Genomic DNA, 14,644 nt, shown 5'->3' on the forward strand with positions numbered 1-14,644 from the left:
AGGACGTGACCACTGAAAGAGATGTTTGCATCCAAAAAGGGGTGAGAATTTGGCTTGCCCACTTCCCAGAGAAGCTGTGTTACACTCTGCTCCCAGCTGACCGCAGCGAGGGAGGGGGCTGCGACTCCTACATTGACATGCTGGAGCGTGTCCAGAGAAGGGCGATGGAGCTGGTGAGGGGTCTGGAGCACAAGTCTGATGAGGAGCGGCTGAGGGAGCTGGGGTTGTTCAGTCTGGAGAAGAGGAGGCTGAGGGGAGACCTCATTGCTCTCTACAACTGCCTGAAAGGGGGTTGTGGTGAGGTGGGTGTTGGTCTCTTCTCCCAAGTGACAAGTGATAGGACAAGAGGAAATGGCCTCAAGTTGTGCCAGGGGAGGTTCAGGCTGGATATTAGGAAAAATGTCTTTCCTGAGAGAGTGGTGAAGCACTGGAAGAGGCTGCCCAGGGAAGTGGTGGAGTCACCATCACTGGAGGTGTTCAAGGAACGTGTGGACGTGGCACTGCGGGACATGGTTTAATGGGCATGGTGGGGTTGGGGTGATGGTTGGACTTGATGGTCTTACGGGTCTTTTCCAACCGTAGTGATTCTGTGATTCCTCCCTTGCTCCAGACTAAGTCAAAATGGTGCGAAAAGAGGATCCAGATCCCAGGCGGAGATCTGAAAACCACAAACGCTTCACTGAAAGAGTGAAGTGAAATTGAAACATGTTCCCAGGTCTGGTTCAAGGAACGCAGGGGTGTGGGGGCGGGAGAAGCTCCGGGAGCCAGGCTTGGGTAAGCTACACTCGATGCTGCTTGGGAGTGGAGAAGCTCCAACACCTTCTGGTGCGGCACCTCGCAGCAAAACTGCTGCGGCTCATCCCTCCCGGCCTCAGCGCCAGAGCAGGGCCCCCGGCAGGACCCCGGCCCCCTCCGCCACCATCTGCCCCAGCGCTCTCTGGAGCGAGCCCCCGAGGCAGCAGCACACGGTGGTGCAGGCCGGACCCTGGTCCCAGCCTGGCTGCGGGGCACGGGGGGAGGGCGGGCAGGGCCGGCGGCCTCTCCGCTCCCCGGTCCCCGCGGGCCCGTGGGACAAAATGGCCGCATTGGGATCCCCGGAGCCCACGCCCGCCCGCGGTTGCCCCGGCAACCGGCCGCGGCGCAGCGCCGCCCTCCGGCCGCCAGGGGGCGCTGCCGCTCGCGCCGCACCCTCCTGCGCCCGTCCCATAAGACCCCGCGGCGGCGCCCGGCTGATCTCTTCCCCGCCCCCATCATGGCGGTGAGTGCCGGTGCCCGCGGGCCGCGGTCAGGCTCTGCCGTCTCTATCCGTCGCCATCCGCCCTCGGCGGGGGTCGGCCGAGCCACGGCTCATGCGGGTGGGAGCGGGGGAGATCGGGAGGGAGAGCTGGGCGGCCGGTATGGGCAGGGAGAAGCCGGTGGGCTGCCCCGGGGAAGCAGCTGCCATGGCGGGCCGCGGCCTGGCCGGTGGCTGGGCCGCCGTGGCGGTGCTTGAGGGGGGGTCCGCGGCGCTGGGGTTCGCCCCCAGGGTGGGGCAGGGCTCGGTGTCAGGCTGCGGCAGCGGCCTGACGGAGGCTTCTCCGGCTGCCGGGGCGAGCGGTGGGCTGTTTCCCGGGCGCCCTCCATCAGCGCCCCCGTGTCGTGTCTCCGCAGCAAGACCAAGGTGAAAAGGAGAACCCCATGCGAGAGCTGCGCATCCGCAAGCTCTGCCTCAACATCTGCGTGGGGGAGAGCGGGGACAGGCTCACCCGAGCGGCCAAAGTGCTGGAGCAGCTGACGGGCCAGACCCCCGTCTTCTCCAAAGGTGAGGAGTGGGGTTTTCCTGCCGGGGGGGGCTGCGTGTGCTGGGGGCTGCAAACGAGCAGTTTGTTTCCTGGCTTCAACAGCGGTTGTTTTCCTTCCTCTCCTGAGCGTGCAGAGGGTGAACTGGCAGTGTGGCTCACAGGGAAGAGGCTCCTTGGCAGAGCCGTTGTGAGGAGGCCTGCTCTACTGTAGGCCTTGTTGTGAGAATTGTGGGCCTTAAATATTCAGGTGCTGGTGGTCATTTCTCTCAGTTCAGTTCTGCCTCCAGACTTGGACTGGCGCTCTGCCCTCATCCCTAAAGAGGGAACGTGTGGTTGCCTTGGTTCTTCTTTCTTTTCTTTAAAGTGATTTCTTTGGTCTTTTTAAGCAAGCTGTGAATCCCTCGAGTGGGAATTCTTTGAACAGCCTCTAAGTGTAATTATTGCTGTCTACAGCACGATACACTGTAAGATCCTTTGGCATCAGGAGGAATGAGAAGATTGCTGTTCATTGCACGGTTCGCGGGGCCAAAGCAGAAGAGATTCTGGAGAAGGGGTTGAAGGTGAGAATTTGGCTGGTCTGTATGTTTGATTTGTGAAAGAACAAAACAATCTGTACCAACTGAAAAGGTGTGTGCTTTGAAATGTTGCACCTGATCTAGTTACAGGTCAGTTGTGGATGTTAAGGGTTGGGGTAGCAGCTTTGTCTGATACACAGGCTGCTGTGTTTGCCCTGTTTCTCTATCTGGTTGCTGTTTCATCCTTGTTTAAGAGCTAGTGGGTGCAGCTGCTGCTTTCTCTTGAGGTTCTGTCTTTGCTGCTGTGATTTATAAACAGTCTGTGGGAGCAAAATCTTGGGGCTGAAGACTTAGTAGCATGTAAGAGAGTTGTGGGTCTGGTAGTCGTTGGAACACAGAGGACTTATTACTGTGTTTGCAGTCAATAATGAAATAATGACTGACAATAAATGTTTCAGGTGCGAGAATATGAGTTGAGAAAAAACAACTTCTCAGACACTGGGAACTTTGGCTTTGGAATCCAGGAGCACATTGATCTGGGGATTAAATACGATCCCAGTATTGGTATCTACGGCTTGGACTTTTACGTGGTGCGTATTGCCCGTTTCCCTGCAGCTACTGGGCTTGGGTGAAAGCTCTGGAAGGAACCTAGAATAATAACTGGCTCACAGGGATTTGCTGCCAAGTGCTGGAAGATAGAAAAATGGCAACAAAATCCAAGTCTAAACTGAGATTCCCAGGGCTGCCGTAAAATCCCTGATTTATGACATGTCTCTCAAAGCCCCTTCAGAAACAAATACTGTTGCTCTTACCGGTGTTCCTGGGATAACACTGAAACAGCTGTGCGAGGTTTGTGGAAGGAAGGAGCAGCAGGGGCTTCAGGAATGCAGACTGAAAGATGGGCTGCGTTGCTGGAAGATTCTCCCTGCGTTTAGAGGGCTGGGGATGGGTCATGTAGCAGCGGTGGCGCTGGCGTGTTTGAGTTGTTCCATTCTGCTGTGGCTCACTTTAAATCTCTGAAGTAGAGGGAAGGTGTTCTATACATGTTAGCAGTGCTGTTCAGTGTATCTTTCCTTGAGAGCTGAGGCCTCTTAGTATGGAACAGTGTGTCTTCCACACTTACTTTGGTTTCTCCGAGTCAGTGTATGTGCAAGTTGTCCAACCTAGGAGCTGTCCCTGTTGGTTTACCGGGCTGCTCAAAGTTACTGAGTTTTCAGTTTACATTGAGGCTGTAGAGAATAATGCTCTTAGTCTTCAATGTGACTTGGACAACGAGAAGTTACTGATGTGTAAATTCTAGCCTTCCCTCTTAGAACACTGTTAAGTTTAAGAAAATAAGTAAGTGCCAGAATGAAATAGTGCTGTGGGTCTCCTCTCCTGGCAGGTGCTGGGCAGGCCTGGTTTCAGCATTGCTGACAAGAAACGCAGGACTGGCAACATTGGAGCCAAACACAGAATTGGAAAGGAAGAAGCCATGCGCTGGTTTCAGCAAAAGGTAGAGTCCATATTTGTTTTTGTATCCCAAGAGTTTCTTAGCAAGTATCAGCACTTCACTGCGGAAGGGCTGGAACAAGTCACTGGGCAGGAGATCTTGATCACGGCTTAAATAATTGTTTTTTTTTTTTACTGCTCTGGGGCAGTAGAAGCTGCATTTGAGCACAAGTGCTGTTCATGCCCCTTTTTTTTGTGTGTGCTGAACTGAAAGCAGCTCTTGCAGGATAGCTGGAAGTATCAGCTCTTGTGTAAATCTGTCTCCCACGGTTTTTGGAGGTGGTGTGTGTACGTGGATCACAAGTGAGAAGGCAGGGTTAGGATTTGTTTATTTGACACAGCTCCTAGCTCAGCTGGCAGACTTGGAGAATGGAGTGATCAAAATAAAACAATTTCTTGGGTTTATCTGTCCATAGCGCTCTCTGGCACAGACTGGGTAATGAATGGGAGATGCCAAAAGCTTGATTGGAAATGCTCAGAGATGGGGACTACTGATATTTTTTTCAGAGGTGGAAAGGGTGGGCAGTCTGTCTGGAGGCTCTTTACGAGCTACTCTGCCTAGATCTACACTGGACATACCCTGCGCAGGGCAGGCTCCAGCCTGCTCCTGCTGAATGGCTCTTCCCCCCCGTATGCCCAGTTCTGCTCACTGTGGCATAGTTACCTTCAGGGGCCAAATCCTGGGACTGTAAAAGGGATGAGTGCAGTTCTGGTCAGATCAACCTGTGAAGGGTGGGGCTTCTTGTTTAGCTGGGCTGATGAGTGGAGTTTAATGCTTATCTGAACAAAGCCCTGCTTGGAAGTTAACAGCACAGCAGCAAAGTAGAAAGACAGTTAGCTGCTCACGCAGGAGAACTGGTGTTTCATGTCAGTGTTATCTGGCTGGCTTGGAATGAACGTGATGGCTCACTTTTCACCACAGTGGTACTGCACCTTTACCTGATAATGCTTTCTCACTTGGTTCTTTCTCTCTTTTTTTTTTTTTCCCCTCACAGTATGATGGCATCATCCTTCCTGGTAAATGAGCAGTTCCTGTTACCAAAAAAGCAAATAAAATTTTCTAACCCCTAACTTCTGTTGTGAATTTTGTGGGGGCTCCTCCTGACCTGGGAAGCTGCTGGGAGCAAGGGTCACTTACACTGAAAAGGCAGCAGAAGGACATGGACTGATGCTGTGCGCTTGAAGAGAGCATGGTGTTCTTGAGGAGCAGGTGTTGGATTTACATGGATGCAGTCTCCACTTCTGTACTGTCCAACTGCACAAACGTGTAGAACTTTTACTAGAGTCTGCTTTTTGACCACTGGAGTTGTAGAGCGGAATTTCTGGAGGGTTAAATTCCTGAGGGGAACAAAGTAAGTCAGTGTGCTGTTTCTGATCCTCCACAGACCAACCTGCAGTCTTAAGGACAGCCTGCTCTTTAATGAATGAGGGATTCTGAATTAGCAGAAGAAACTCGGTTGCTCTAAGAACTATTGGGAGTGCAAGTTCAACAGGAAGCCAAAGGAAATGGTGCACATCCTCTTAATAAAGCAGAGTCATAAAGCCAAAATGTGGCTCAGGGTTCTTTAGGCAAGCATGACAGGACTTGGTTGGAAGGGGCTGAGGGGATGGGCAAGGCCTGTGGTGCTGGCAGTGCCAGGGGACTGGTGAGGCTCCTGAGCCAGGATTCAGGCCTGGTGCCACAAAAGGGGACTGAGATCAGCCAGCAGAAACCCCCAATCCACACTGCTTCTGTGGGTAGTGTGAGTGACCTCGAGTACCTGCAGCTGGTAGAGTTGTTCCTACCCCACAGATCGTGGTGCTCTCCCTGTGCTGTAGGAATCCCGAAGCAATTTCTGGCTGTGTTTGGAATGTAGAGGATGAATCTTGACTGGTTTGTTAAAATGTTTCAGGAGCGTGAACTCAAGTTACTGTAATTACACAGGCAGACAGTTTTCTCCTGCAAAGGAATGGCCTTTATTGTTCAATGAGAAAATTCCCTGCAGGACAATAAAGCTCACACAGTGTTCAGCAACACTTTTACCTCTGCTGCTAGTGTTTGGTTCTCTCCTGCATCTTACAGTAAAAAGTTGTAATAAAATCAAGGAACAAACTCGCTTCTATATGAGTCTGCACACACTCCACCATCAGTGATGGCATAGTGTTGTCTGAAAGACTAGACCATTCCCTTATCAAGCCTGTTTGGAGCTGTAAATCAGGGGAGGTTGCCAGCACTGTTCAGGATGGAGCCCACTCCAAAATACATAGTGTGTGCAGTGTGTGCTGTGCATGCTAAGATACAGAGAGGAAAGTAGAATTTGAACAGAAATGATGTTCTGCCTTGCTACAGCTTTATGCTTGATGTGAGCTCTTAAATGAGACTGAATTCTCAGAGAAAGATCAATGCCTTTATGTGAACTGCAACTTCTGCAAGCTGCTCAGTTTTGGCGAGTTGTGAAAGGAAGTGCAAACCAGCCTGCTTTGCTGAAGCTCTTGTCTTGGCATCTTCATGGCACGTTGGGGTTCTCTCGAGGGGCTCAGGGGTTTCCTGGATGCAATTTCAGTGTGTTGTGCAAAAAAGACCAGCACAAAACCAAGAGCATTTGCTTGGACGCTTAGCACTGTGTAGCTGCCTTGGCCTGAGACGGAGGTGATGAGCCAGTCTAGGATCACATGTAAATGTGCTCCAGTAACAGGACCTGTTATCAGAAGATGCTGGACTCAGCGTGTGACTGTTGTGTGATGTCTTGTAATGACCATGGGTTTGAGACCAGGAAATAACCAGTATTCTTGCCTCCTGCTCGTCACAGGTTATCACGGCTCCGGGGCTGTATCTCAGACCCACCGGAGTAGGGTTTGGAGTGCTGTAGTGTGCTTCGTCCTGACAGTGTGCTTCGTCCTGACGTACTCAGCCAAAGAGCCCGAGCCTGCCCTGCAGCGCTGTAAGGGGGGGTCTGCAGTCCCTGCCCTCTGAAAGGGCAGCCAGGGTTCTAATAAAGACTGGTAACTGTCTCACTCAGACACAGTGACAGGGAGGGACCTCAGGCACTGAGCAAGTGCTTGCCCCTGGACACTCAAGTTTCCTAATCACTTTTCCTTTTACAGGTCAGACGCTGCTTTCACAGAAATGGGGAAGCGCTGATTGAGTTCAAAACCAAGCTGTCAGCCGGATGGTATGAGTAACAGGACCTGGCTAGGAATATATCTGCCAGAGCTCCTGGTTTAGATGTGATACTTATTTTCAAGGCACCATTTGCCTCTCAAATCTCCTGGAGTCTCATAGCATCCTCAGGCACTTCCCCAATTCCCTCTGTTTGAGCTAGGGCACAGTACTTGCAAGAAGAAGAGATCTTGGTGAGTTGCTCCAATAGTTCTCTTCCTTGCTATCAAGATTCATTTTATTCCTGGTCTGAAGGTATCTAGCTTCAATGAGTAAATATTAATGTCTTTCCCTTGAACAAAAGCTACGTGAGCAACAGGGTCTGTTCTAGACCTGTCACTTTCTTGTACCTAATACCAGTACTACTGTTGTTTTGAAAATGTCTCACGATACTATTCCTACAGTAGAATTTCTCCTGTGTTATTCTAGTTGGTTTTCTTCTTTTTTCCCCATTTTTTTCCAATCCATGCTGCGATACAGTGCTGCAGGCTGAGGAGAAAAGCTCTTCTGTCCTGCTTGCTTCTGTGTCTGCCCCACTTGAGCAATCCCTGCTTAAGCTGCAGGATGGAGATGCAGGCAGCTCAGAAGACACTTTCCTAGAGTCCAGAACTTAACCATGAGGGAGCAAGAGTCTCTGAGACTTTGCAGTGACTCCAAACATCAGTGTGCCTCCCCATCCAGCTACCCCACACTCCTCAGCTCTGCCTCCTTCCCTAGCTGCTGGCGTAAGCCATGTGGCACCCAGGGCTCTTTACGTGCTGGCTGCTGCCGAGGCCACAGAGCTGGCCCGGGACCCGGCGCTCAGGGGGCGCGGGAGGGTGATGGTGCAGCACGAGACACCCACAGTGGCCTCAGGGAGGTCCTCATCCTCGGCCCACTCATTGAGGTCAGGGTTGTAGCACTGCACACATTTCTGATACCTCTTCCCGCTCTCGTTCCAGCCACCCACCAGGCACAAGCGCCCCTCCAGCAGAGCCACCCCGGCTGTGCTGACCCCCGTGGGCAGGGGCGCCACGTGACTCCACTGCCCTGTGAGTAGGCTGTAGCACTCCACCGGTATCACGTCCACCCGCTCACCCTGGGGACCCAGCTGGCTCCCACCCAGCACATATGCTCGGTCAGCCACGGTGGCCGCGCAGTGCCAGCCCCGGGGGATGCTGAGCCTTGCCTGCTCCCTCCAGGTGTCAGTGCTGGGCTCGTAGCAGCACACGGTGCGGGAATAGGCATGGCTGATGTAGCCGCCGGTGACCAGGAGCTTGCCGTCAATGATGGTAGTAGCGTGGCAGCAGCGGGGCGTCTCTAGGCTTGCCTTGCTCTGCCAGCTGTTGGCGGTGGGGATGTAGCACTCGACAGATGCCAATGCGCCCTCGGCATTGCGCCCTCCGACAGCGTAGAGGAGCCCGTTGCAGGCGCTCAGGCTGAAGTGTGTCCTCCTGTGCTGCATGCTGGCCAGGTGCAGCCAGGTGTTGAAGCGCGGGTCATACCTGGGGGATGAAGGGCAGACCTGTCAGTCCAGGACTAGCATCAGAGCTGCAGGGAGAAGTGGGACCTGCCAGACATCTGCCTTCGGAGGAGACAAGTCATGCTCTGGAAGAGCCTCTCTGTCTTCTCCAGCAGTAAAAAAGCATCTGGACAGACAGTGGAGATGTTGATGATGGCACTGCGCAAGACTGGATCCTATCTGCGACTGCTGGGGTTGTTGCCACCCTAACCCTTGGGATGTTACCAAGCTCCAGCCTGGCTTGGAAATGGTGGGTGCTACCAAGTCTGATGTGTCCCCAAGCACTGTCACTGTCCCCTCTGTTGGGTCTGGGCAGGTAGAAGAGGACCTAGGAGCAGGTCTTCCCTGCCCACCCTGCCAGGCCAAAGCCAGGCATATGATAAGAAGCCGGCTCCTTGTGTGCCCACGAGATGGCAGAGGGAACTGGAACTGCTGTGTCCCCAGAGCAATGCCACAGGGACTAAGGCCAGGCTGGGAAAGGTGGCTAAACTACCGTCCAGAAATAGAAGGGAGACCTGCCAGTGGGTCACTGAAACCTCACTCGGTGCAAGAGAAAGAGCCCAATGATGGCCCCTAACTGGTGGTGAGCTGGGGCCGCAAAGGGCCAGCAGTGCCAACAACGTTGCATGTGGAGCCTCAGGTGGCTGAGCCAAGCCGTGGGCAGAGCCACTGGGAAGTTCAGGTTTAGGTTGCAAACAAAATACTCCATGTCCGGTTGCCATGGTTACTCCTCCTTTCTTTGAATAGTAATCCCTTGGCAATCCAGTGACAGGTTTATGGGGATTTAGGAAACAAACCTTGTCATTTAAATGATGAAGAGAGAAAGGGAGGTGGAGAGAAGAAAGCCTGAAGGGCAACAGGAATCCTACAGACAGTAAATCTACCTTAAAATGAATCCAGACAAACCAGAGACTGGGTCGAGGCTGGCACTGGCTGGAGGAACAGCCAGCAGGCAGAAAGGGGAGCTCCCCAGAGTAACAAAATGGGTTACTTCTAAATAACGAGGGCTCCCATTCCTCCAGGAGCCTCACAGCTTTGAAGAGGCCCTGCCTTGCTCTTATCCCCCACCAGTGCTGTGGGCTGCCAGAAGACATGGGCAGCACAGCCCAGGCGCCAAAGTCCCCAGGGGAAGCCCAGGCCGGGGTCACGCAGACCAAATCCCTGGAAGTGGTTTCCAAGTCTTGTGTCTTGCAGTCCAGCACCCTGTGCGGGGCCTCGCTGCGTTTGTCCCTCCCTGGCAGCATTATCCCAGGGGCCAGACCTACCTCCTGGTTACTGATAGCAAAGAGAAACCTTTCTGACACGCTCGTCCCTCACCCCATGGAGAATGCTAGGGCACAGGCAGACACAGCACAGCTCTGAACCCCTCCCCGGGGTCTGCGTGGGCAGCTGGAGCCCGTCTTACCTGCTCAGGCTGCTGACGGCATGCTTGGCCTGGTTCCTGGCATCATTTTGGTCTTCACCACCCGCAATATAGATGAATCCATCCATCACCACTACGCACTGGTTAAAACTTTTTGCTGGCATCTCTGTCAGCTTGTTCCAGTTTCCCTCTGCATCCCTGTAGCTGATCTCCCTGCTAAGAGCCTTCTCAGTCAAAGCTGGACGACCCCCAACTGTGACAAGCACCCTCTGGCCTCCCCGTATCCTGGTTCTCCGCGACTGAAGGCTGTTTTGCTGGTGGGGGAGCAGGTGGTAATTCATAGCATCCACGAGGAGCTTGTGGCACTGTGGGTCTTGCATCATGCGTGGCACAGGTTGCACATGGTTGACCAAGTCTGCAGCCGAGATTGTGCCAAATCGAATGTTGCTCAGGAGGTCAGCAGCATGTCGGACCCGTTTTGGGTCAAACTCCAGCCACTTGACAGCGATTTGGAAGGCTGCAACCTCGCTGGGTATCTGCAGGCCATCATCCATCAGCAGCTCATTGATCTGATCAAAGGGGAGTTTCATGAACTGGTCGGTCTTGGAGAACTCCAGGAAGTTTTCCCGGATGAATTTCCGGGTGGCATCTTTCACCTGGTTGAGGCCATAGGTGGCCGAGATGTTGGCGATGTACACGCAGTTCTCCACGGCCATCTCCCGAACAAGGAAGTTGCTGCACATGTTCAGCAGTGCTGGCACCTGCAGCTGGGTGGCTGCGGCGATGGTGCTGCCGATGGTGTACAGCGAGAGGCTCAGCTTCCCTGTGTAGGCGTAGGTGATGACAGTGGTCAGGCCCAGTGGGGACACGTCGTGGAGCTCCACCCGGTGCAGCTGAGGGTCTCTCTGCAGCAGATGGTGGAAGTACTTGCTGCAGGAAGCCAGGACGAGTTTATGCACCTCGAAGGACTTCGTTTTGGTGGCAATGGTGAGATCGCAGAGGAACCGCTTCTGGTGCATCTGGTTCATCCCCTCCAGGAGGCTGGCTCCGTGGTCCGGTGCTTCAACCTCTGTGGCCGTGCAGTGGAAGCCATTGGAGCCACTGTCGTACAAACCATTCAAGTGATTGAGGTGTTCAACATCTAGTAAAGCATCTTCCACCATCACTGGGGTGATGGATGCATCCTCTTTATCCACCTTGGGCTTCTTGGGGGTTTTCTTTTTGGGTGCCATCTTGGCAGGATTGGAATGGGACCTGGTGAGAAAGGAGAGGTGAGGAGCCTTGTAACAGGGGTACAGGTGTCCTTCTGCTCTTTAAGATACTCAGTTAAGCAAAGGAAAAACTCCCACTGACTCATATACTCTTTGGGTCAGGCCAAGGGTAGGATGGAATCTGCCTCCCAAGGCCTGTACCCCCTTTGAGCTGCATTAAAGGCATCGAGGGCCATGACTGTGAGAGGGGATCCTCAACTCTCAACCAGTACGAGCGCCTTCGCCATATCAAAAAAGGACTGGGGATTTTGGGTGGTTGCCTTGAGAAACTGGGAGCATGCACTGATTCCTGGGGTGTGGGGCCATGCTCAGCTGCGCTGTCTGGGGTGACACAGACTTCAGGCAGAATGAGGAGGCGATCGCAGGGTGTGTTTTGCCTGACTCAAGCGAATGTCAGATGGGGTGAATCAAGTCCCAGCAGCTCTGACAGAGGTTCCCACACAGCAGTGAGGTAAGATGAAGCCCAGTGCTGCAGGACTGCATAGAAAAGGGTGTTCATTCCCCCCTCAGCCCCTTGGGCGTGGTGAGGCACTGCTGGGTAACCAGTGGGGCCAGCTGCCCTTTGGGGTGACCAGTTCAGAGTGCAGGTGGAAGAGGAAAAAAAATCAACAACAACAACAAAAATCCAGCTCTTGAATGTTCCCAGATTCCAGCTTGAAACTCCAGTCTGAAACTCGGCAGTGACCTCAGCTCCTCTGAGGGAGTTTGGAGCAGCCAGTATATGAGGGAACAAATCTGCTGGCCAGAAATAGCTGTTACTGCGCTGTCTCACATGTCTGGGTACTGTTTATTACACTTGGCCATAAAGATCAGGTTTCTTGGAACTGAGTAATCAGCTCGTATTTAGCACCAGGCAAAGAAGAAGGGCGGCATTATGAGACTTCAGCAAAAATATAGAGAAGGGAAAAGTTTAGTAAAAGTCTCTGCCAGGAAAGAGAATTCAGGGCTGAGTCTGAGGGGGAGAGCAGCAGTGCCGGCCTGGCCGAGATCGGCTGGCTGGGGTGAGCAGAGGGAGCAGGGACGATGCAGATGCCCACAGACCCTGCTCTCTCCTAGCTTTGCACAGAGGCCAAGAGGATTCAGGAGAAAAGTCCCAGGCACTCGAGTCATCCCTGGTATTGTGCTGTTTCACGGGGCTACCCCAATTTACATTAGCGAGAGCTCCTCTATCAGTGTCATATCCTGGAGCGGGTGTCAGTCCTTCTGAAACTGGGACACAAATACCGCTCTCTCTGTGTGTTTGGATAGGAACTGGTTTCTGACACCCAGCTCAGAATTGGGAAAAGGAGCTAGGATTTACCCTTTCAGAGCAACAACACACTGATGTTTCCAAACATGCATTTAGTTCAGCCTATCCGTTCTCCAGGAAAATCTGCAGTTTCAGCTTTTCAGCTGAATTTGAAGTGAAAATACAGGTTAAATATTGGAATTTCCCAGGAAATGAAAATGTTTTTCCAGGCTTTCTCTCCAGATCCCTCAAACCTGCATCTCTCTGAGATACGACACTGCAAGAACCTCCTTGCTGCTGAACAAACCCAAAGAGAAGCAGGACTTGTCCTGGAGGGAGGTGGCCATCCTGCTGTCCACATGCTGAGACCGGTCCCAGCAGGACAGGTACCAGGTCGAGGTCTGCGGTCTGCCGGGGCAGGAGCATTTGGCCTTGTGAAATAAGTGACCTGGGTGTCAGCTCCCACTGGGCTATGCTGAGGATCTGCCCAATCCCTTCTGCTCCCCAGACTGCCTTGATTTTGTCCTTTTTTTACAGAAACAAGCACAGTGCCTGCAGCTAGCCACTGTTTCTGTCCATAAAACTGCTCACCCCCCTTTCAGGGGCTCCAGACCCCATTTTAGAGAGGTGACACCAGTGCTCAGTAGCTCCTGTGGGCCTGGTGTGGAGCCCAGCATCACAGTTGGGCAAGCTGATCTCCGAAAGCCTTCTGAACTCCTTCTGGAAAGCCCAGCAATGCAGCCGGCTTTCTCCATCCCCTGTTCACCCCACTCAGGAGTCAAAGGGGGAAGTTGTTCTGGGATAAAACAGAGGTCTTCTAATGGCATTACACTTCATACAAGTACAATGGAACCATGAGAAGTTTTGGGCTCATACTGATGTCCGTGGGATCCTGCCTGTCCCCTTTGGGCACCTTTGACAGATTCTGATTTGAAGCACGTGTTCATGTTATTCCAGCGTCTGGCTGCAGGAGGGCAGAGCGACCTTTACTACCTGCAGTTAATTTAAAATGGGACATCATTGCTGCTTCTGATTGAAATATCCCTGTCGTGACTTGAAAGGGATATTTTTCCTACAGATTAATCCTGGATGCTGGATTAATCTGAAGAGCTAGAATGGTTTGAAGAGATTTCAAAGGGCCCAGACAGAAATGAGGGAAGACAGGGCTTTATTTCTAGCTGTTTAAACTTCTCTTAAAAGACAGTAGCTGTCATCACATCCTTTCAGTGCTGCTAGTCTCAGCCCCGCACCATATTACTGAGCTAACAGTAAAGCAGGGCCTATGCTGGGCAATACTGTGTCTTCAGAAAGTTATGGCAGGCTTCTTTTCTTTAATATCTAACCAAACAGACAGAGTCCCTCTCTACCTGCTGGTGTCCCCAGCCCTGGGTTCAAACAGGGTCTGAGTCACAGCAAACACCGAGCTGGCCTGGAAAACTACCTGGACACTGCAGTTCTGGGCACTATTTTCCTGCCAATAATTCCTCCAGCCCCATTTTAGAAAACAACGAAGTCTTTTCCCCATGCCATTATTGCCATTATTCAGCAGTTCCCGTGCCCCATGCAAGGTCTCTGCAAATCCTGCTAGGCAAGCCCTGGTTCTCCATGACTCATCTATAGGCTGGGTCTGCTCCTTACCTTGCTGTTAAGACTGGATGGTCCAAGGGGAAGCTCTGACCAGCACAGGGCTCTGCAGGTTGAGAGACAGAGACCCTCAACTTGCCCCATGCAACGTCCTCCTCCCTCCTCTGCCCTCCCAGCCAGCTGACTGCTCTTATCACTTCTACATTTACAGCAGGCTTTTGGGGTGATGTGAGGACAGCCGCCCTCGGCCGAGTCCCGAGAGACATGGGAAGGGATGGATTCAGGTAGCGCTGCTCCGGCCAAGGGCATCATCGCAGCCAGCACCAGGAGAAGGCGGTAAACCAAGGGCTGGGCATGATTACCTGGCCACTGCCAAGGGTGAGGCAATGAGGAGGCAGCCAAAGGCCTGGCTCCACCCCAGAGGCGTTCACCAGGGCATTTGGGGATGAGCTGGGGGGACATTGCCCTGCTGACACCTTCCCTGTTCTCCTGAGTGAGCGGAGGGGACGGCAGTTCCAAGCCCCCGGCCTGGACTGCTGCGGCCCTGCTCAATTTGCCTTTGGTCATGAGTGAATCTAAAAACCTACTTTCTTAACAGCCGTGGTGAAGCCGTTGGCTGTTGGGAGGCAACAGGAATAGGTATGAACGGACATTTGTCTCAGGAAAGGCTGTCCTGACCACGGTGGGGCCGGAGGTGGCACTACCGCCCCAACGAGGGGCGGCCATCACGGCCGCGCTCCCCTCAGCAGCGCCCTGCCAGCACTCAAGATG

At 53.1% G+C, this 14,644-nt stretch overlaps 2 protein-coding genes across 2 annotated transcripts; one reads left to right on the forward strand and one right to left on the reverse strand.

Annotated features, from left to right (window-relative positions):
• The first annotated feature begins 1,238 nt into the window (after positions 1-1,238).
• Positions 1,239-4,858, forward strand: RPL11 (ribosomal protein L11). Its single transcript, XM_059830842.1, has 6 exons — positions 1,239-1,258; positions 1,651-1,801; positions 2,235-2,341; positions 2,755-2,886; positions 3,681-3,791; positions 4,783-4,858. The coding sequence occupies exons 1-6, from the start codon at positions 1,253-1,255 to the stop codon at positions 4,810-4,812; spliced, it is 537 nt and encodes a 178-aa protein (XP_059686825.1). The 5' UTR covers positions 1,239-1,252; the 3' UTR covers positions 4,813-4,858.
• An 867-nt stretch (positions 4,859-5,725) lies between these two features.
• On the reverse strand, positions 5,726-13,998 carry LOC104258169 (kelch-like protein 31). The gene is made up of 3 exons (XM_059830793.1): positions 13,928-13,998; positions 9,833-11,044; positions 5,726-8,410 (listed from the first exon to the last, which is right to left on the reverse strand). Exons 2-3 carry the CDS (start codon positions 11,020-11,022, stop codon positions 7,678-7,680), a joined length of 1,923 nt encoding a protein of 640 aa, XP_059686776.1. The 5' UTR covers positions 11,023-11,044; positions 13,928-13,998; the 3' UTR covers positions 5,726-7,677.
• Between the last annotated feature and the right edge of the window lie 646 nt (positions 13,999-14,644).

Source organism: Gavia stellata, chromosome 29, assembly GCF_030936135.1.
Source record: "Gavia stellata isolate bGavSte3 chromosome 29, bGavSte3.hap2, whole genome shotgun sequence".
Taxonomy (NCBI): Eukaryota; Metazoa; Chordata; class Aves; order Gaviiformes; family Gaviidae; genus Gavia; species Gavia stellata.